The sequence below is a fragment of the Erpetoichthys calabaricus genome, chromosome 3 (assembly GCF_900747795.2).
Source record: "Erpetoichthys calabaricus chromosome 3, fErpCal1.3, whole genome shotgun sequence".
Lineage (NCBI taxonomy): Eukaryota > Metazoa > Chordata > Cladistia > Polypteriformes > Polypteridae > Erpetoichthys > Erpetoichthys calabaricus.
In genome coordinates this window covers 220,917,965-220,940,947 of record NC_041396.2, presented here as the reverse complement: position 1 = coordinate 220,940,947, position 22,983 = coordinate 220,917,965, and the positions used below count along the sequence as shown (strand labels likewise).

The window sequence follows — 22,983 nt, the reverse complement described above, 5'->3', positions numbered from 1 at the left end:
GCTTGGTGTAAGTTAGGAAGCAAAGTATTCTACACATCATTTTTTTTGTTCCGCATTTTACCTCTGTGCCTAAACAAATATATGACACATATCTGTTATCATCTTCATTTTATTGAATGCAGGCTTGAATACTGCAAGTAGTGGTATTCCAGTCATACAGCTATTGTGTTGTTTTTTTGTTTCTGCACTTCCTTCCAGTTACACAGATACTTTGTCAGGTTGCTTTTAAGTCACTTAGTTATTTGGACAGCAGTTAGTGCTGACTGTACCTGCTTAACTTAACAATGCTGAAGCAACTCTTATTTGGAACCCTTATTTGGATGGTTATCTTCTTTAAAAGAGCACAAGGCTGCAATGGGAGTCTCAATCTGATATCTGCAGCAGCACCTGGTAATATCACAATTGGGGGTCTTTTTGATGTGCATCAACAGTCAGAGAGGAACTCAAGTATTTTGAACACAACTTCATGTTCAGGGTAAGCACAGCTGTCATGGTTAACTATTGTTGAACTACTACTCCAAACAGCATATATATTGATAGAGCTTATATCTATATAATATATATATAAATATATTTATAAAATATAAATATAAAATATTCCCCCAAACTTCATACAATGGGTGACCGAGCCTTTGCAGCTGCTGCTCCATGGCTCTTGAATGCCCTACCAGACAGCCTAAGAACACAGCAGATTGTGGACTGTTTTAAAAAACAGCTAAAGTCTTTTCTATTTAGGAAAGCTTATTAAAAAGAATGCTACTAATTATTGTTGTTTTATCTCTGTTTTTATCTTGCTTTGCTTTTGTTTAAACTTTTTATGTAACACTTTGAGATTTACTGCTAATGTAAAGTGCCCTATAAATAAAAGGCATTATTATTATTATTATTATTATTATGTTACATCTTTAAAGTTATAAATGTTACATCTTTAAATTTCTATCTGGAACAATAAACTTTAATCCAAAATAAGCTGACACTCGCCTAATACAATTATTTTTACTTTTTTGAAAATTAAAGTGCATATAAGAAAATGTATTATGCATTCATTATTATTTTTTATTTAATTAATTTCATTTTATTATTAGATTCATTCCTATGGTAGCAGTACTAAATAATAATAAATAAATTAAGACTATAAAATCTAAATGTAACTATAAAATAGAAAATAGGAAACAAAAAACTAACCTATACACATGGAATGAGACTTAAGAATTTAAGGTTAAAATTGCAGAGTCAAACACACTGTATCATAGGAAGCATACAGTATGCACTGTGTCAATAACTTCTTTCTACTATAAAAAGCTAACATTTCAGCAATGCATGAGGTACAATTTTAAATCTATTTGGTTCACCTAACGTAAATTTTATGCAAAGTTAACTTTAATAATTCTTTGAGAGTCTACTTAAATAAAACCAAGCCTTTAAATACATGTGCACGGCAAAGAGGTTTTATTCTAATTACAGTACATAACTGACTAAACTCCTTTTTTTACAAGCTGCTTAAATTTTAAGTATCAACGGTCATAAAATAAAAGGTTAGGCATGCTTAACCCCATTCAAGTATTTCAACTTCTAATTTAAAAATGCTACAGTAAAATAAATATTTCAAAAATATTTTCATCTACTACTAAGTGCTTTCTGAATAAACACATTTTTGAATGCCTGTTTTACATCTGCTGTGTTTTACTACAAAAGACAAAGTTGATTGTGTGACATAATCTGTTTTTCATGAAAATATATTGTATTTTGATTAGTTCATTTTGTTTTTTACTCCTCCCTTTTTTTAACTGCTTACCCTGTTGAAGGTCACTGGTATGCTGCGTCTATCTAAGAAACAAAATTGGAAGGAGCTGCAAGTCATTATAGACATTGAAGAATTAAACAACATAAAATATATACGTTTTCCACCAAAAAGTTTTTTTTGTCTTCATTTATTTTGTGATTTAGTTTTGTATTCTTAATTTAATATTTTTACATTTTGGTATGCTTCTTTTCATCTTATGATCCTTAATTAGATATGTTTTGAGAATGTTAGGTTATTTTTCTCATTTACAATAAAAATTTAAATTGAAAGAGTTATCTGTTTAGTATTACTACTTGAAAGGGCTGTAAATATTTGGATGTTAAATAGATGGTGTAGTTTTCAGCAGAAGGATATTAAGGAGGGTAAAAGACAGTTGGAGAGGAATATAGCAGATATGGAGAAAGACAACCTAAAGAGATTCTTTCAGTATTTTTGTCATAAAAGAATAGTCAAGTAAGAGGTGCAATGGTGAAATGCATCAGGAATAGTAAAGGAGAATTAAAAGATACAGGCGGTACAATAACAGATATTCTCACATTTTTCTGAGGTCTTCATAAGTGAGGAAGTGGATAACTTCCCAGTAAAAGGGATAAGTACTCCTCAAATTAAATATGCTGAAATCAAACAAATTACCAGGATCAGATAATATTTATCCTCAAGTTCTTCAGAAGGTTAGCGAGTATCTATATATATAAGTCACTAAGCCAGCAGACAAGTAGCCGACCATGGAAAGCACGCCGGAAGGGGCGTGGATTCACTAAACCGCCGACAAGTAAGACGCCAATGGCGCACGCAGAAAGGAGCCACGCCCACCAACTCTTAGACCATTGGATACGACGAAAGAATCACAGAGCCACGCCCACCAACTCGGACGCGACGCCAAGGGAAACATGGCGTCATTTCTGTTTGTCTGTGCCACAATACACTTGCAGCTCTGAGCCACGTTGACTTTTCATTAGTCAACCTCAGTGGAACCTTGGTTCACACAGAGGCAGCGCCAGAGAGAGACAGAGGCACACACAGGCAGCGCGATAGAGAGAGCCGCGCACACACAGGCAGCGCGATAGAGAGAGCCGCGCACACCCAGGCAGCGCCAGAGAGACAGAGGGGTGCACACACACACACACACAGAGAGGCAACGCCAGAGAGAGACAGAGGCACACACAGGCAGTGCAAGAGAGAGCCGCGCAATCCTTTAAAACTGAAGTTAAAACACAATGAAGGAAGCATTCTTTAAAAACCAATAAGCCCTGTGCCTCTTTTTCATTAGCGTCTCACCTGCTTCAGGCCCTGCAACAGTCGAGACGCTCTCTCTGCAGCTGACCTTCTCTGTGCCTGACTCCACTACTGTCAGTCGCATGATTAAAAATGGCCTTTTGAAGGGGAGCTATGGACCCGCTATACCACAGAAACACATTGCCTTCGAGCCTGCTCTCACTCACTGTAACGTACTGGCTTGTTCTCTCTCTCTCTCTCCTCACTCGCTCACACACTACACAGGGAAGAAAGAGAGAGAGAGAGAGAGAGAGAGAGAGAGAGGGAGGGGGGAGGCTCGTGTGCTGCTGAGAGAGAGAGGGAGAAGGGGGGGCTGGGGAGGCTCGAGTGCTGCTGAGAGAGGGGGGGCTGGGGAGGCTCCCGTGCTGCTGAGAGAGAGAGGGGGGGGGGGCTGGGGAGGGTCTCGTGCTGCTGAGAGAGGGGGGGCTGGGAAGGCTCACGTGCTGCTGAGAGAGAGAGCCTGCGCATGCACTGCACATGCCATGCAGCTGAGCAGGGAGCCTGGGTGTTTATGTCAGTGTTATTCAATGTTTTACTATTACACTGTGCATTCTATGGTGTAATAATTAACTATATTTGTGCTTAAAAATCTTTAAAAAAATATATTAACATACAGTTCGTATGGTCTGGAATGGATTAATTGTATTTACATGCAATCCTATGGGGGAAATTGCTTCGGTTCACGACCAAATCGGTTTACGACCAGAGGTTTGGAACGAATTATGGTTGTGAACCGAGGTTCCACTGTATATTGAGTCTAGAAAACATGAGCAGCAAGTCTTTGATAGGCTGCAACAAAATGATGAAAGAACAGGCACATTTTTTTCTCACAAGCTGGGTGGGTTTTAGTTAGTTAATTAGTTACTCGAAGGATTTCAAGATTTAATATGCACAAGCGGTAACACTGCAAAAGCAGCCCAAACCAGAAAAGACTGCTGGCAAAAAGTGGCTGACAAATTAAACGCGTGTGCATTGTACTTACTGAAAGTGGCGTTACGGATTTTGCAAATGTTCATTTTTTCCCTCTGCTTAAAGAACATTAAAAAAGCGGCGTGATTATGCGGCGTATACTACGCCGCGGGTTGGTATGCAGCGTGTAAAACAGTTTGTAGCGGATAATTTGCCTTTTACTTTAACACGAAGACAATTTCCTGTTAGATTTGCCTTTGCGATGATAATTGATAAGGCACAGGGCCAAACTTTCAAAAAGATGTGCATGTATCTGCCAAAACCAGTTTTCAGTCACGGACAGTTGTATGTTGCTCTCTCCAGAGTTCCATCTTTTCATTCACTTACTGATATGTCTGCAGGAACACGTGCAGCGAGCGAGAGAGAGCGAGCGACACACACACACATATAGGCGTGGGAGAGAGAGAGCGCTGGACGCATAAGAATAATAATACTTCATTACATTGACATACCGGTGTTTTCAGTATTCAAAGCGCTATCCACACAGGGAGAAACCGGGAAGCGAACCCAAACTCTTCCACAGTCTCCTTACTGCAAAACAGCAGCACTACCATTGCGCTACAAGGCAGTTAAAGAATGCACCGGCCTCGATTTTGTTTTCACTTCTGTTTACAGCGATTGGATCCTAGCGTGCATTGTTGCAATGTTACTTTTCTTGGTGGCTTATTACATTACGGATGTTTCACATGTAAATTTTTTTCCCTGTGCTTAAAAGACATTAAAAAAGTGTTTCTCAACTGTGACTCCGGAACAACTCAGTACGCAAGCTATATTAAGCGTCAACAACAAAGACTCGCTACACCTTAATGAACAAGTGCTGAAACTTATCCCTACCGACGAAGTAACTTTCACCAGCGTGGCCTCCATCATCACAGACGATCCCACTTTCAGTCACGGACAATTGTATGTTGCTCTCTCCAGAGGTCCATCTTTTCATTCACTCACAGTGGTATCCACAAACCCACCCCATTTGGACAACTGTGTCATTCAGCAATTGTTCACCCATCAATACATAATTATGCGGCGTATCTTACGCCGCGGGTTGGCTAGTATATATATAAACCCTTGACACTTATTTTTAGGAAGTCACTGCGCAATGACTGGAAAATGGCAAATATTATCCCATTATATAAAAAGGTTGACTTGGCAGATAAAAGCAACTACAGACCAGTAAGCTTAACATGCATTACAGATAAATTAATGGCAGGAATTATTAAGGATAAGATTGAGCAGACTTTGGCATGAACAGGAGTTTTACTGAACAGTCTGCATGGGTTTCAGATGAGAGAGGTTGTGTTTTACCAACATGCTGGAATTCAGTGAGGAAGCAATGAAACAAAAGGATATGATCAAAATGAAGCATATGATATTATTTATGTTGACTTTCAGAAAGCATTTGATAAGGTGCTGCATGAGAGGTTAGGAATCAAACTAAAAGAAGTGGGAGTTCAGGTTGTTGTGTGTAGATGGGTGCAAATTGGCTCTGACACAGGAAGCAGAGGGTTATGGAGTGAGGAAAGATTTGGCTGACATTTAGAGTGATGGTTTTATGGGGGTCAGTGCTAGGGCTGCTGCTATTTTTAATATACATAAATGATTTGGATAGGAATGTAAGTAACAAGCTGGTTAATTTTGCAGATGATACTAAGACAGATGAATGGGCAAATAATCTGCAATCTGTTCAGTCATTACAGAGTGTTTGGAGAGCATACAGGCTTGGGTAGATTTGTGGCAGTTGAAATTTAACATATAGTAAATGTTAAAGTATTATATGTAGGAAGCAAAAATGTTATGTTTGAATACACAATGAGAGTTCTGGAATTCAAGAGTATACCTTTTAAGAAGGATTTAGAAGTTGTAGTGGACTCAACACTGTCAATTGCCAGACAGTGTTCAGAAGCCATTAGGAAGGCTAACAGAATGTTATGTTACAGTATACTGCATAGTACAGTATGTAGAGTACAAGTCCAAAGACGTTGTGCTTGAGGTTTATAACACACTGGTTAGTCCTCATCTAGAGTACTGTGTATAGTTTTAGTCTCCAGGACATGGCAGCTCTGGGGAAAATTCAGAGAAGAGTGACTAGGCTGATTCCAGTGCTACAGGTGATGAATTATGAGGAAAGATTAAAAGAGTTGAGCCTTTTCAGTTTAAGCAAAAGAAGATTAAGAGGAGATATGATTGGAGTGTTTACAATTATGAAGAGAATTAGTACAGTGGATTGAGACTGCTATTTTGAAATGAGTTCATCAAGAACACAGGGATACAGATGGAAACTTGAAGGTAAAATTCACACAAACACTATGAAGTTTTTCATTACACAGAGAACCATAGATACATAGAATAAACTACCAAGTACTAGATTTGATGTTATTTTAAAAGAATCCTAATGTATTTTTTATCTGATAAGAGCTCTTAATATATGAGATTATTGTATTTTTATTTATTACTGAACCTGCTTAATCCAACAAGAAGCCAATGTAAACTGCATCCTATTTGTGTAGCATCAGGTACAAGGTAAATATCAAGTCAGGTGGAATTGCAGTCCACAAAAGGCATACTCTAACAAACACTCATACCCACACTGCCAGAATTTATTTACCAGTTAACCCAACACAAACATCTTTGAAGTGTGGGAGGAAGTCCAAAAAAGTCACAGGAAGAATGCTCAAACTCCACACAGACAGAGTCTAAGCTGGTAATCATATCTTTGCCTCTGGAACCATTTTGCAAAACAAATTATATAGATAATTTGTAATCTAAAAGTAATTTTGAATCCCAAACTGTGTATCTTAGAGTCAAGTCTACCAAAGCACATATACTCTTGAGCTACAGCTGTTTGTTAGCCTGCTGAGTAAAATAATTAGAATCACTATTTGGGAGATAATGGGGTCATAATAATATAATAAAAAAACTTTAGTTATGACAGGCCTTTTAGCCCATGGAGCAGGCTCCAAAGTCCTGGGATTAAATCTCCTGTTCAGTGAAATTCTGTATGGAGTTTGTATATCCTTCCCATGCTTACTCTAGTTGCTCTTTTTAAATACAGAGAGGTGGTTTTAATAGAGACTAGAAGATGAAAGTACCAAACCAAGATTCATAACCAGAAAGTCTGTCAGACCTATCAATAAGGCTGAAAATATATACAAGCTAGAAAATGTAGCACAAAAGTCATAAACTAAGCCAAACTCACGTAACTCTTTGGGGAATCTGTAATCTCAGATAACTAGATGATTTCCCTTATCAATGAAGCCCATAGAAAACAACATAGCGCCAGAAAAGGATATAAAATATTTCTAGCTCTGAGAACAATCACATTTTTTTCCAGCAGATGCCCACAAAAACATGTAAAAAATTAAAGAAAAACTGAAATTAGTTCACAACACCAGTTTTCTCTGATATCCCAAAGATATATAGGTTAGGTCAAATGTTAGTTCTGAATGTGGTTGATGTGGCTGCATTGGGCTGTGATTGACCCATCCAGGGTCATCTAGTCACTCAAAGTTTAGATTTGAATGTCAGATGTACAGTATAATACTGTATAAATCAATGCTTGTTGCATTTCATTTTAAAGAGATTTTTTAAATTTACTAAAATTAAAAGAAAACATTAGCCTTTTTACTTAATTCTTTTGTGATAAGTTATTCATTGAGCAATGGGCTACCAGACTTGGAAGACATATAACAGACACAGGGTTCAGCAACATTAGAGGAAACATGACATGTTACCTGGGACGCTAGGGAGACTACATGAAACCAAAGAAGACTGGCAGGAGGTCAAAGTACTCCTTGAGCTATAGAGGCCAAATCATGGCCTCAACTCAGGAGTGGTATCATAGTTCTTTTAAAGATGGCAAACAGAAGTACTTTCAATAGGCCAACCATTTTTCATTTCGACCATTAAGTGGCAGCGCACAGTTGCAGAACAGAAGGAATGTTAAATGAAGAAGTGAAGAAGCTACATAACAAACACAACCTTTTAAACACTACAGATGATTCAGCAATGCAGTGTCCTTAGAGTTTGTCACAAAACACTGTGGCTTGGTGGCCCCAAGACCTTATAGATCCACTCCTGATCCTGAAGGTAATTCTGGGCCTAAAGACACCTTATGGCTATAAGCTTTGAGTTGATGCATCTGTTAGGCAAAGCTAAAAATGGTCAGAGAGAGTCATATGAGTACTTAAAATACAACAGACAAATGGTGAAGTAATGTGCCAGGCAGACAGGAATGAGCAAATGTCTAAAAAAAGCATTATATTCTTTCTCTCTTTGAATACTTAACTTTTGCTTTTACATTGGTTGTGTTTATTTACTTTAAAGGTTCATCCCAGTTTTATATGTTTTTACTTCTTTGCATTATGTTGGGAGGACCCGTAAGAGAACACTTCCTCCAGTTATACCTGCATAACCTGAAAGTACCTCTATCATCTACCCTCTAAGCTTCAGCTTGCTTGGGCTGGAAAGACTCATCAGTCATCATAACCAATCTGTGTCAGCCTAGACTTCTTTTATATTTGTGAATACAGAGAACCAAACTGAAAACAACTTAAGCTTTGACTGTTGCACTCCACACATTGTGAGACTTAATCCAGCTTCTTATTAGTCCTACAAATTGGTTTTGACAGTGTGTGATAGTAGGCAGTGATCGGTCCACTAGGACTCCCATCTTTTCAATCTCCCATGTTTGAATTTGCCTGTTGGCAAGAAAATTAGTTTATAATCTTCTAGTAGCTTTTAGGACAATGCATTTGTGGCAGATGTCTCTTAAATGTAAGTTTTGAGGCCAAGTTTTATTTTGCTCTTAAAATGCTAATATTTGCCATAGCTAGACCTGCCTCACCATAAATTTATCAAATGAAAAAAATCAATTTCCAATTTTCACGTAACTCCCAAATTGCAGATGGAAGTAATCCTGCAATCTTCTCTAAGAGCTAAGTGGAATCTTAAAAGTTACTGTATTTGTCCAAAGTCAGGAGACACATAAACCTATTTCATAATGCTCTATACATACGTATTGTTTCTAGCATTATTTTGTACAGAGAAGTCAAGCAAAATGACACCTTTTATTGGCTAATTAGAGAGATTACAATATGCAAGATTTCAAGGCAAATCAGGTCCCTTCTTCAGGCAGTTAGTTTAACTTATCACTACATCCATAATTTCTAACACGGTACAACACCCTAGTAACTAGAATTATTATGTAACTAGCAAAATACCCGCGCTTCGCAGTGGAGAAGTAGTGTGTTAAAGAGGTTATGTAAACATATATATACATATCTACATATACATATATATACATATACACATACATATATATACACATATCAACATATATATACACATACATATACACACATACATACACACACACATATACATATATTCATATATACATACATACATAGTGTGTTGTAACACGGGCTGTGATTGTTACATGGGAGGGAGACGACAAATCACAGCTTCCCGCTTTCTAATCGGGCCTGTGATTGGTGCTTTGACTGATGCCCAGATCCCACAGTATCTCCCCTTAGGAGAGGCGTTAGGCAAGTGTAATTGAATAGTGGTGCTGCAAGTTTAGCTTTACACCTGTTTTTAAGGCTTATTGACTGAAAGGGGCTTTCATGAAAAAAGTTAGGGCTTTGCTACAGGAAAAACCCTCCACAAGTTAAGGAAGTAAAAATAAAGGTATATATTTCTGTTTTATTTAAACCTTTTAAGTTTGTATGCGGCCGGAATCGTGGCGCAGTGAAAGGTGCCAGTTAGGAGACCCGGGTTTGCTTCCCTGCGTGGAGTTTGAATGTTCTGTCTAGGTTTCCTCTGGGTACTCCGGTTTCCTCCCACAGTCCAAAGACATGCAGGTTAGGTGCATTGGTGATTCTAAATTGTCCCTGGTGTGTGTGGGTGTGTGCGCCCTGCGGTGGGCTGGCACCTTGCCCGGGGTTTGTTTCCTGCCTTGTGCCCTGTGTTGGCAGGGATTGGCTCCTGTATTTAGGATATAGCGGGTTGGATAATGGATGGATGGACATTTGTATGCATAGCCCCATTTGCCCGTTTTAGGTTTTTTTCTTTCTTCAGTAATATTTCAGCAAACCCGGAGCTTGTCAGTTCAAATCCTGGTACTGACACCACTGTGTGACCTTGAGGAAGTCACTTCACATGCCTGTGCTGCAAAAAACAAAAGTAATGTAACAAATTGTACCTCAGATGTTGCAAGTTGCTGGAATAAAGGCATAAGTCAAATAGATAAATATTTATTATACACATAGGAACTATTCATTTATTTTCAGTTAAGTCATCTGCAGCAAACCTTTATAAATGAGGGTTTCTCCTTTTTAGATAGTGCAAACTGTTTCTTCTTCATTGAGGTTTTCTCTTGGAGAGCTTTTTTCATTTCATTGAAAATTAAAGCAGCAGCTGCCAAAATATGTAGCTTTCTTATTAATTTTTCAACATTGTGTAAAATAACTTCATAAAGTAACATAAAAGGTTTAAATACTGGTTATCCTTTTACACTAAAATATTACTAAAGAGATAAAAAAAAAGTAAAATGCATATGTTGTTTTTCTTTAAGGAGATTAAATATTACCGAAGAAAGAAAAAAAAAAACTAAAACAGCCAAATGGGGCTATGCATACGAATTTAAAAGGTTTAAATAAAACAGAAATATATACCTTTATTTTTACTTCCTTAACTTGTGGAGGGTGTATCCTGTAGCAAAGCCCTAAGTTTTTTCGTGAAAGCCCGTTTCAGTCAATAAGTCTTAAAAACAGGTGTAAAGATATTGACAATAAGCTACACAAACCCACCAAGACATGGAATCGTTTAAATCAAGGCGCGAGTCGAAAAACACCATCCCATACTATTAGTTAACGATTAATACATTTCTATATGTATTGTAAGCATACAATACAACTGATAATATGTTGCGCTTATTTATCTGGTGTACCGACATTTTTGCGCGTTTAACGGCTGAAATCCAACGTGGTTTGTGTCCTTCAGAATGAAAACAGTTTGCATTTACCTTTTTAATAAAAGGCGAGCTTTTAAGCCTGAGAAATCACCCCGTAAATGCACACATTTAATTGCACATGTGTTAATATGTATGCTTACACACTGTTTCTTCTTCATTGAGGTTTTCTCTAGCATGTAGATCGGGGTAATTACATTCACGGCATTCCTAGTCTGAATCACAATCTGATTGTATGGTTGGTTACCTACCAGGTAACGCTTATGGTTGGCCAGCAAGTCAGCTAACATCAGCCACGGTGCCTTCAGTTGTGAGAAGCAGATCATTGAATGGTTGAAAATAGTTTACTGTCAAATAATGCAAAGAGTACGCGACACGTGTTTTGCCCTAATTCTTGGCTCATCAGGCGTACACGCTCACTGCACTCGCTTACGGGAATCGAACCTCGGGCATCAGCGCTAAAGGGGCTTCGCAGCGGTGAAGTATTGCTTTTAAATTTTAATTAAGAAGAAAAGAAAACCTTTTTAAATTGAGGGAAAATATACTAATAACAATTTGTTAAGGATCTGTTTTTTTGTGAAGCTGCCTTTACACAGCCTGTCCGCTATTTTATAAACGAACGCCATATAAGGCCGTCCTTTCTCCTTCACAGTCAGTTCACGTGATTACGTGTGAGGCGTGATGACGCGATACGCAAACCCCGCCTCCCACGGCCAGCGAGCTGCAGTCCTTTACTGTATGTGGACAAAAAAGAGGTTCCAGTTATGACCGTTACGCTTTGAATTTCGAAATGAAACCTGCCTAACTTTTGTAAGTAAGCTGTAAGGAATGAGCCTGCCAAATTTCAGCCTTTCACCTACACGGGAAGTTGGAGAATTAGTGATGAGTGAGTGAGTGAGTGAGTGAGTGAGTCAGTGAGGGCTTTGCCTTTTATTAGTATAGATCAAATACACACCACAATTTTCTCTCCTATAAGATATAATTATAAGGATGAGATTGCCAAAGTGAAGTACCTTGAGTTCTCCAGTGATCGTTAAAAATGTAGAAAGTAAGGTAAAGAGACCAGGGGATGACTTTGTGCTGGTGTGTGTCAACATAATTTCTGGTTTGAATGTATCCCTAACATCGATTGCTGCTGTTACAGACAACACTCTTATGACTTTGATGCATTCTCTTACTGAATAGCATATTTTCAAACTGTATTACTCGGCACTGTTTGACTAAACAGATATTAATAAAATCTATTACCCAATTTTTGAATAAAGAGAAAAACTGGATGTATTCTATGCTTATAGTCAAAGCAATGTCAAATGAAATACTATAGATATGAGTATAAAGGTGTTTCGATAAACTTTATGTATTAAATTAAAATTTGCTTCTTTGACACTTCCACAATATTAGAATTTTCAAAATAAGCCAAACAAAGTAACTCTCCTTAGATACTTTAGAGCCTCTTCTGCCTGACAGAAATTTGGCAGCACCCCACTGACCTTTTACTGATGCCAAGTTTTTCGACAGATCTTGCAGTATTGGCAGAGGTGGAAATTTGTTGTAATCTGCCACTCAAACATGTATATGAAATCTGTGCCTGTTAAATATTGTCATCATCTGACTGAATTGTGCTGATGTGTACTTTTACTAGTTTTTTGTACATTGTAAATTTATAGACCATTAAAACCTGACTGCAGTTGTTATCTACAGTATGTGGACTTCACATGCTCTCACTCTGTCTGTGTGGGTTTTTCTCAAAGAACTCTGTTTCTTTTCACCCATATCCAAAACTGTATGAAAGGTTAATTTGCTATTTTAAATTTGACTCACTGATATTCCAACCAATAGACTGGCACTCCATTTAAGGTTGTGTCCTGCCTTGTGCCTGATTTTGCTGGAACTGGCTCCAGCCTTCAATGATGCTGAAATTAATTAAATGGTTTTGAGAATGTTAGATTATTCTGCTATGGTATATGTTAGCATGTTGATATTGTCGCATGCATTCATGAACATACTAATAGTTTAGTTCTGCTGGATTGCATCTTATTCACCTCTCCATTCCTCTGTCCACTACCATTCTTTTATCATGGAGTAAAAGCAGGAAGCTTATCCAGTTCACATAAAGGAAAATTTATTTCACCCAAACTTTAAAAATGTATTAGTAAATCACCTTTTTTTACATCTTCTTTTACTTGTTCATAGGTGATATCTTTTTAAGGTACACTGTTGTCTGCAAAAAAGAAGGGAACATAGTGGTGTAGTGGACCCCTGAACCCCCTGTGAGGCCTGGGTGCCTTCAGGTTCCCCTCATTAGACCTCAAAAATATATATTTAATTTTTTAAATATTTTTTGCATTTTTAAGGTTAAACAAAACAGTGAGAAGCTGCTATGTTGTGTCGTGTGACGTTACAAGCAGTAGACAGGTGGACATGGTAATACTGTACTTAAATTTTACATAAGTTAAAAAAATAGACAATGAACAGGTTACATCATGATAAGAAAAATAAAATAACTAAGTGCTGTTCAAAGCAAGCAATTGGCACAACAAGCTTTGTCAAGCTGTATACAAATCATCAGTGGAAGGCGGAATTGACAAAATACTACCACCGAGTGTCAAAACAAGAGATTACTTACTGTACATCTGGAGAATCGAACATTACGGCAAGCTCAACAGAAGAGGCTTCTTTTCTTCCTTGTCCTCCTCTTTCCATTGTAGATGACCATGAGTCTATTAATAAATATGTGCAGAGAAACTCAACAGCCCTAGAACAATGTATAAACAACAAAATGCAGTATTTAAATGAAAATAAGAAAAAAATAACTTTGGGTTCTCACATGGTTTCATACATCAACTCCATATCAGTTTTCCCCCAAACTGCAACAAGATGAGCAGTGTAATAAAACAAAACGGATTGTGAGAAATAGTTAGGGCACATCGTAGGCGAACCCCATATATTTGTTGGCCAAGGAAAAAAAAAGCAAGGCAAAGGCAACAAAGCATGAATGTCTTTTCCAGATGGTAGTCAGAATTTGGGTAGGGGATATGGCCTTTACAGCATGTTCAGGCACACTTAGTTTCCAATTTAAAATCTTTAATTTTTTTTGTTTTATTCAACCCTCCATAATTACACTAAAAACCCTGTAAATAATTTAAATTTAGAAAAATTTCATAAATATGTATGAATAAAACATTAATTTATATAATTAATAAATTAATAATAATTAAATTAATAAATCATCAATAAACTAGGCTCCCCGCCTTTTAAGGCGACCAACTCCTCAATTTGTGTGCACTCCATGTGTACATCAGGCATGCAAGTGTAGGGAATGAGAACATCAAAGTGCCCATTCATAACATCTCCCGAAAACCTAAGTTTTTTTATCCCCTCGAGTGCCTGTCCAAACTTAGAGTGTAGGACTCCATAATAATATACTTGAAACTCATAGGGGAACAACTCTCCCGCTGCCATTAGCTTAGAAATGGTACCATAAATTTGAGACTTTGACATTTCAGTGAGATACTGAAGCTCATTTGTATAAGAGATTCCTGACGGCATCATTGTAAATGGCTGAAACCTTGACCAATTACTTAAAACGTGTCGTACAATGTCAGCCCAAATCTGTACTGCTAAAGACGGACTTTCATGCACTAAATAAGCTATAGATGAAAATAAGCAAGCACCATCTCCCCTGATATTTACTACGCGGTGAGGCATTTGTACTCCATCAACATTAATTATTTCGAGAGACATAATTTTGTCTATTTTTCCAGCGCATCGTGCACAAAAGCAAGGGAACGATGGGAACACCAGAACTCTGCTCACATCGCGTTGCTTCGTACCGCAAGCCGCAAGTAGTAAGTCTGTGATAAGCAGAATACCGCTATGCTTTGCACTCACGGGATGGAAGGACAATCCCAACCGCTTTTATATAGTAGGATAATAATCCCTATAATTTAATTAAATAATAATCCCTAAAATCCTAATCCCAATTTCCCCTAATTAATTTTACTTTTCATTTAATCCCAATGGATACCAGGTATTCAAAGCTCTGATCCAATTACTCTCCATTTTTAATCTCCTTGTTTTGGTCAAATCTGTCTGCTGCTGTAGACCAAATATTACAGGTTTATGGCCTTCTTGTGCAAAATGCGCATATAATACAGTCTTTTTCTTTTGATTTTCTATTAACTTTAGATGTTGTATAAATCTCTCTTTAATGCATTTTGGTCTCCCCTACATAAATCATCCCACACATGGAACATTGAATTCCATAAATACAGTTTTTAGAGTGAATCTGGAAGTTTTGAAAAACGGGTCTTTCCTCCTTTGTTAGTTTATTAAAAATATTTTTCTGTCTAACAAAGGGGATTTTCCAAGCTGTTATATTCCTTGTCTTTTTAGAAGGACATTTATCATGTACCAGAAGATCTTCCAGAAGATCTTTTAAATTCTTATTTCTCCTATATGCCATAATTAATTGGTATTTTTGTAGTAGTCAGAGCTTGACTGACTCAAAGATGGCAGTGTTGCCCCTTAAGAATAAGACAGACCAGAAGGGGCAGGGCCAGGAGATAATCTGGAAGTGGCATCAGGTAGTCTGGTGTTCATCCAATCTGCAAGAAGAAAAAGAGGAGAAGCATTAGGTGACAGTGCTGACCCTTGGTTTGGGGTGGAATTACAATTAGATGAGCCCTTGACTTGCCTCAAGTGCGCGAGTATGACACCAGGCACAGCACAGATTTAATTGAACATGATATCAGAAAAAAATTTCTGACTTCAGCGATAGAACACCCAGGTAGCATTTTTCTAGGGACTGACGATGAAAAAAAAAGTTTTACATGTAAGAAACTGTCAAAGATTGCTCAGAATCCCTTTAGTACAGGTCTATGTTCACTCTGTTTAGGTTTTTTTTATATTTTCACTTTAGTTATTAGGTGGCGCAGTGGTAGCACTGCTGCCTCACAGTAAAGAGACCCAGGTCCTCCCTGTGTGGAGTATGCATGTTTTCCCTATGTGGGTGTCCTCCAGGTGCTCCGGTTTCCTCCCACTGTCCAAAGATATGCAGGTTATGTGGATTGGCAATGCTAAATGCAGGTTATGTGGATTGGCAATGTCAATTTAAGCGAGTTAGAAAATGACTGACTGAATTTAGTTTTTATTAGGATTAATCATTATGACCAAGTTTGATGTGTCCTGATTTGGTCTGTTTAATTTATGGAATTATTTTTATCATTTTTTATTGTTTCACATTGTTATTCCTTTGCATGAATGCTGCCATTTTGTTGACAGTAACTGCACCACTGTGAAACTACCAGGTATAACCTTACTTTTGATTTCTGAAACCCAAAAAGTCACCATTTAAACTACATGTCTATGCACATTTTTTCACTCAAATGTGACACAGATCTGATGTTTTTGGAAAATGTGATTAAAAAAAAAAAGATTTCAAATCACAGCTTTTCAGAAAGGTGTTACACTGCTCTCATAACAACTGTTTTGCATCCAAGCCTTCCCATCACGCTCTTACCAGTCCTTTGGACCACTTGTTTGCATGTGCAGAATACCTGCAGTAATAATTGCACAATGTGGTGGACTGACTTCTAGCATATAAGCTGATATTTTGTATGTCTTTATTTGAAAGCTAGACAAAGCAAATGTAATATTAGATAGTATTTCAGGAGGCATGTTTTACTTCATTGATGAGAACAGCAATGCTTTGATGTTTACCTAACCAACCCCCCAAGTTTTTGGACTGATGCAGAACGTGAAATTTATGGTGAGGGAGGCTTGAGCATCAGACCAGCATGACAAGGGGGATTGTGGTTGGTCTTAGAGCCTATAAGCCATCCCCTGCAGGAAGGTGATAAACTGACTAAACAAAGCAACTGGGGGAGTTGTACCTGAATGTTATTGGTCCAAAGTATGGCTGTTTATGATTGGTTTTGAATCAGAGGCCATTCTCTACTACAATTCCCCCACTGGTTTGTGTTTTGTGGTAAGAATACTATAAAGTTAGTCATTTTGCCTCTCTCTGTCTCACCATCTGGCCATGAAGAGAAGACCATGATGAAGACAACTCTATTTCAGCAGCTATATTGAGACAGGTGTGTGGCCTGTTATAATACTCCATTCACTCCTTTCAAAGGCCATGTGGTAGCAAAGCAAGCTAGACTGAAGATAAACCAAGAGCCACCTATGGACGTAAAATGTACTGCTACTTATACACTTTCTGACAGCCTGCTGTGGAAATTCTGCATTGCTCGACGGAACATGTCAAGAGGAATGCCAGCGATTTCCTCTTCAAACCTCCTTTTTATTTCAGCAATGATTGCCGAATGTGTGTGGTACACTTGGATTTTAAGATGTCCCCACAGAAGAAAATCACAAACAGTAAGATCTGGGGATCTCGGAGGCCATGGAATGGTAATGACGGTGAAATTCCCTTTGAACAGCAGTCACACTATTGCAATTCTTATGAAAAGCGTCGACAGCGAATGCTTGTTGCACACCACTCCACTGGTTCATTATAACTAATGGCAAGGGGTTCTAAATAAGGTTAGGTTGCATTAGTCACAAACAACTGCCGGCGCTCCAGGGTCGCCAACACCTAGTTCCAAAATTTTCTGTGTCCCTGCACCACCCTGTACTATTTTTCACATGAGTAGATGTTGAGAAAAGAATGTGTTAGTCATAGGTGGTCCTCCATATCTTTCATTTTGACAAAGCGGCACTTGGTCCAAACACTTTGAGGAACCACTGCCCTAAAACACTGGCTTCTCATAGTCACTGCTAAAGATCAGTCACCCATAATTAATTCTCTGTACTCATATAATTTAGACAAAGGGTAGCTTTTTAAATCTTAATCCTGCTCAGTTGTAGTTAATGTAGGAGCAAGTGGAAATTGGATTGGATTGACATATTATCCGTTTAAGTTTTGTCAATGATAATGATCAAATAGGAAATTCTTTCAGGCTATTATTTTATTTTTTTCTACCTTTCCCTATGGATGGGATTTCTTTTTATCAGAGTTATATCACTGTAATTGAAGCAAATTTATCTTAAGAAAAAGAAAAAAATAATTTATTATTGAATGAATGAATGAATGAATTAATCAATTGATAAACTAATTGATTAGTACTGTTTGGATCCTTACCTGGTGGGGTGGATTCTGGACATTTTAAGAAACAGAACACAAAGAGTGAGTATTAATGGCTGTTTTTCTAATAGCCTAAATATACCTATTGGGTCACCACAGGGATGCTGTCTGTCTCCTCTTTTGTTTTTCTTATGTACAAATGACTGCAGGAGTTTAAACAAGGACAAACATATCCTGAATTTTTCAGACAACTCTGCCATTGTGAGTATCCAACATGATAAGGTAGACAGCCACAAACCTGTTGTTGATGAGTTTGTCCAATGGTTTGATCATTCCTTCCTTTCTACAGCTAAATATTTCTAAGACAAAGGATATGGTTGTAGATTTCAGTTGCTCCACTGTCTCAGCTCTAATTAAAGGAGAAACCTTGGTGATTATAGAGCACTACAAATATCTTGGGACAATCATTGCTAACAGGCTAAATGTTGATTGTAAATGGAATGAGTTTGAAGGAATTTGCTTATATATCAACAGAAAAAATAGGACACAACACACATGAGACAGGCAAACATTTAACATGAAAGGAGCTACCTATTCTTTGTTCTTTTAGTGTTTTTCTGGATTTGTTTGACTTTATAGGCTTTTCTGTTTAGTGTTTGTCTTTTGGAATTTTTGTGTGATGTCACAGTCAGTTCTTCCTTGCTCTAAGGCCATGTCTTGGGTGAGAGTGGGCTAAACTATTAGGCCACAATGCTTGTAACACAAACGCTTGTAAAAGAACACAGTCTTACACTAGACACACAGGAGCAATGAAACATTAGAATGGAGGACTTGCTGTTTGGAACAGATAAACAGTTTTACAGCACCAAGCCAGTACTGCCATAGATGGAGATAGCAGGTTTTTAATGAGAAGGGCTCAGAAGATGAAATTTTGTGAAAAGAAAACGGGCAAGGGTCAAAACCAGAAAGTCAAAACGCACTATACTAACCAATATTAATCACACACTTACGTTTTGAAGGAGTTTATCGGAAATCCTATATTTATTTTGAAACCATAATGATAAAGAAAAAAAAAAAACAGAGAAAAAAATTTAAACAAATCCACATTATAATAAAGCCTTCAGGGACGATATCCAGTGCTGTGTGGAGTTGCATTCTATTTCCTCAAGTTCAAATGAAAACATTTTGGTTTGTGCTGCAGTGCAATGTTTGTCTTTGTCACATAGTCCTTTGGCATGGTGGGGGTATTCATCAGCTTGCTTTTAGTATCATGCTGTTTGTCATATCCTTTGCAACTTCATAGGAAAACGTGGACCTATTCCTGGCAAAAGGCTTTTAGGTGCTGAAGTTGAATTCTTGAGAGCTTAAGTTTGGAAGGTGGATCTCAAAGAGATATCTTTTGATCATGTGATTTGTAAAGCACTTTGCAAAAAAATACTGATTGATATACAGTATTGATATTATCCAACCTTTTTTCAAAGAATGTCTCTTTCATCTTTGGACTTTCCAGGTTCAATAAAACTCTTGTTTCTAATCTATCTGTACTTGACTTGTTTATTTTGTATTAGTTTCTGACTTGGGAAACATGTTCAGATACTGATTTCTATAAAAATCATCAGAATTATTCCAGGTAACTAACAAAAAAACATTGACAAAAATAATGCCACTGTTAAATTGCCTTGCAGAAAAAAATATTAAATTTCCCTTTCACATCATGTTTATTGTGTACATTTTTAAATTTCAGATTTGATGTGGATAAATTCCTTGGAGTGATGAGCATGATATACACCATCCAAGCCATTAACAACTCCACAGAAATCCTGCCAGGCATAATCCTGGGCTATGAAATACTGGACACCTGCAGTGACATTACTACTGCTCTAGCGGATGTTTTTCAGTTGCTGTCCCTATCCAAAGCTCCAGAGCACCAAGCTGAAGACCTCTGTGATTACACAACATACAGGCCATTTGTTAGTGCCGTGGTGGGTCCAGGCTATTCTGATATATCAGTTGCAGTTGGAAGAGTATTTCAATTGTTCATGATGCCTCAGGTAATATAATATAATATTATTGATTCTAAAATGCTTTTGTGACTTCTCTGTGAAGCGTAATAAAACCTGTACTTTCATTGCTGAGTTCTATTGTATGTTATATTGCACATAATATACAAATACAAACTGGTGAGGAAGGCAGGCTCTATTGTTGGCATGGAGCTGGACAATTTAACATCTGTGGCAGAGCGACGGGTGCTCAGCAGGCTCCTATCAATTATGGAGAATCCACTGCATCCACTAAATAGTATCATCTCCAGACAGAAGAGCAGCTTCAGCGACAGACTGCTGTCACTGTCCTGCTCCACTGACAGATTGACGAGATCGTTCCTCCCCCAAACTATGCGACTCTTCAATTTCACCCGGGGTATGGGGTAAACGTTAACTTTTAACATTATACAAAGGTATTGTCTGTTTTTTACCTGCATTATTATCAATCTTTAATTTAATATTGTTTATTGTATCAGTATGCTGCTGCTGGAGAATGTGAATTTCCCATTGGGATTAATAAAGTATCTATCTATCTATCTATCTATCTATCTATCTATCTATCTATCTATCTATCTATCTATCTATCTATCTATCTATCTATCTACAGAAAATGACTGTTTATTTTTGTTGCTTTTACAGATCAGTTATTCGTCATCATCTACCATTCTGTCTGATAAAGCACAGTTCCCTTCCTTTTTAAGAACTGTTCCCAGTGAAGCAGATCAAATAAAGGCAATGACTTTACTAATGGTTCAAATGAACTGGAGACATATTTTAATTATTGGAAGTGACGATGACTACAGTCAACAAGGAGTAACTGCCCTAGTTACTAGTGCCCAGCAAGCTAACATTTGCATTGACTTTTCTCAAACTATTCCTACCAGTGAGATCACAAATTTGCTCCCTGGGCTTATTCAGAAAGTCAGGGAATCCCCAGCTAATGTTGTGGTTGTTTTTGCAGAAGCTACTTTTGCAAAAGTACTACTTCAAAGAGCGATAAATGACTCAGTTAAAAAAACATGGCTTGCAAGTGATACATGGTCTGTCTCCTCTTTCATCACTACCTTGCCAAACATAGACACAATTGGAAACATTTTGGGATTTTCGTTTAAAATGGACCAAGTCAACGGTTTTGCAGATTTTCTAGACAACTTACCGTCATCTCAGTGGAGTAGGAATCAGTTTTATGAGGAGTATCAGAGTTTACGGGCTGTTTGCAACAGCAGCAGTATTAGTGAAATCATCAACTGTATTAGCAGTAAAAAAGCAGACAGTGTTACAAGAAAGTTCTTGGGCCCAGATGGATTTTTGAAGGAGCTCATTGAAGCCGGCACACCTATTCCTTTTAATGTGTTCCTGTCAGTGTTATCTGTGGCACATGCCCTGCATGACCTACTGGGCTGTGACATAACATCATGTAATGGCAGCTTGGAGTTTACCCCATGGATGGTAAGCTTATTTTCATTCCATTTTCATGCTGATATTCATTTATCCAGGCTTATGAGAGGTAGTTACAGTTTGTATTTTATGTGGTACTGTTCTTGTGTTACTATAAAAAAAAACTATGTTGCAGATGGATAGATAGATCTGCTATCATGGTTATTATTTTCATTCATCACCCTAATATAGTCCAAAGAATTCCATAATCATTTTTTTAATAATAATAAATGTGTACAAAACACATGAGGGAGGGATGATTACAAGAAAAGGATAAAAGTAACAAACAAAAAAGACAAACCCAGTGTGTTCAACTATGCCTGATTAAACAGGTTCTGGTCTTAAACTATACGACAGGATAGCTTTCCCACTTGTTTACCTCCTAAAATACAGCGTCATGAGTACCAAGACCTCTCCTGATCACCTTTCCTTTTGTCTCTTTCAACTCTTTGGCCTTATTTGTTTTCTATTAGTCTTTAACCAAGCTCACCCGCCAACTATTTTGAAGTGGTAACACAAACATGGCAAAAATGGTGAAAGGCCTCCAAAAAAATCCGCAAACCAGGCAAGGAGTTTCACTAGCCTGCCTAACACTAGGCCCCATCTGAGGAAAGCCTGACCCCAAACTCAACAGACAGGCTTTGGCCCACACAGGCCCAAAATGGGGCACAGGCTTTAAAAGTTCCAAAGATACGGTTTAAAAATGCGCCTTTCGGTTTGTGAGCGCCAATGATTTCCGCACGTGTTGCATTGTTCTCGGTCAGACGTGCGTGCGTGCATGCGTGCTTTCGCTGTGAAGTCTTCGTGCTCTATTTCATTTCCCTTCTGGTTCGTACGCGCCGATTACTGTATTTAAGCACGTGTTCAGCCTCTCCCAGTTCATTGTTCTCAGTCAGATGTGCGTGCTTTACCTCTTAACTCTTTGTGCTCTACAGTATTTCGTGTGCTTTTGCAGTTAACCATGGCTTCTAAGCAAGTGAAGAGTGGTGAGAAGAAAGTGTTGCAATGTTACTTTTCTCTTTTTTCAAATGTTCATTTTTTTCCCTGTGCTTAAAACTCATTTAAAAAGAGTGTTTACAGCGATCGGGTTGTAATACTATTAGCGTGAACTCCTGCAATGTTACTGTCTTGGTTGGCTTTTAAATAAAGTTTGGATTTGTTCAAATGTTCCTTTTTTCCCCCTGTGCTTAAAACTAATTTAAAAAAAGTGTTTATACAGCGATCAGATTGTAAGGCTATAGCGCGAACTGCTGCAATGTTACAGAGAGAGAGAGGGCTTCATGCTGCTGAGAGAGAGCAAGCCTGCGCATGCAGCTGAGCAGGGAGCCTGGGTGTTTGTGTCAGTGTTATTCAATGTTTTTACATTAGTTTACTATTACACTGTGCATTCTATGGTGTA

General features: G+C 37.8%; 1 protein-coding gene across 1 annotated transcript in view; it reads left to right on the top strand.

Moving 5' to 3' along the window:
• The first annotated feature begins 216 nt into the window (after positions 1-216).
• LOC114649424 (G-protein coupled receptor family C group 6 member A-like) overlaps positions 217-22,983 on the top strand; it is a 44,014-nt gene continuing 21,247 nt past the window's right edge. The window contains exons 1-3 of the mRNA XM_051924668.1: positions 217-475; positions 19,850-20,156; positions 20,787-21,596. Coding sequence (XP_051780628.1) covers positions 285-475; positions 19,850-20,156; positions 20,787-21,596 — 1,308 coding nt within the window. The 5' untranslated portion in view covers positions 217-284. The remainder of the gene's footprint in view (positions 476-19,849; positions 20,157-20,786; positions 21,597-22,983) is intronic.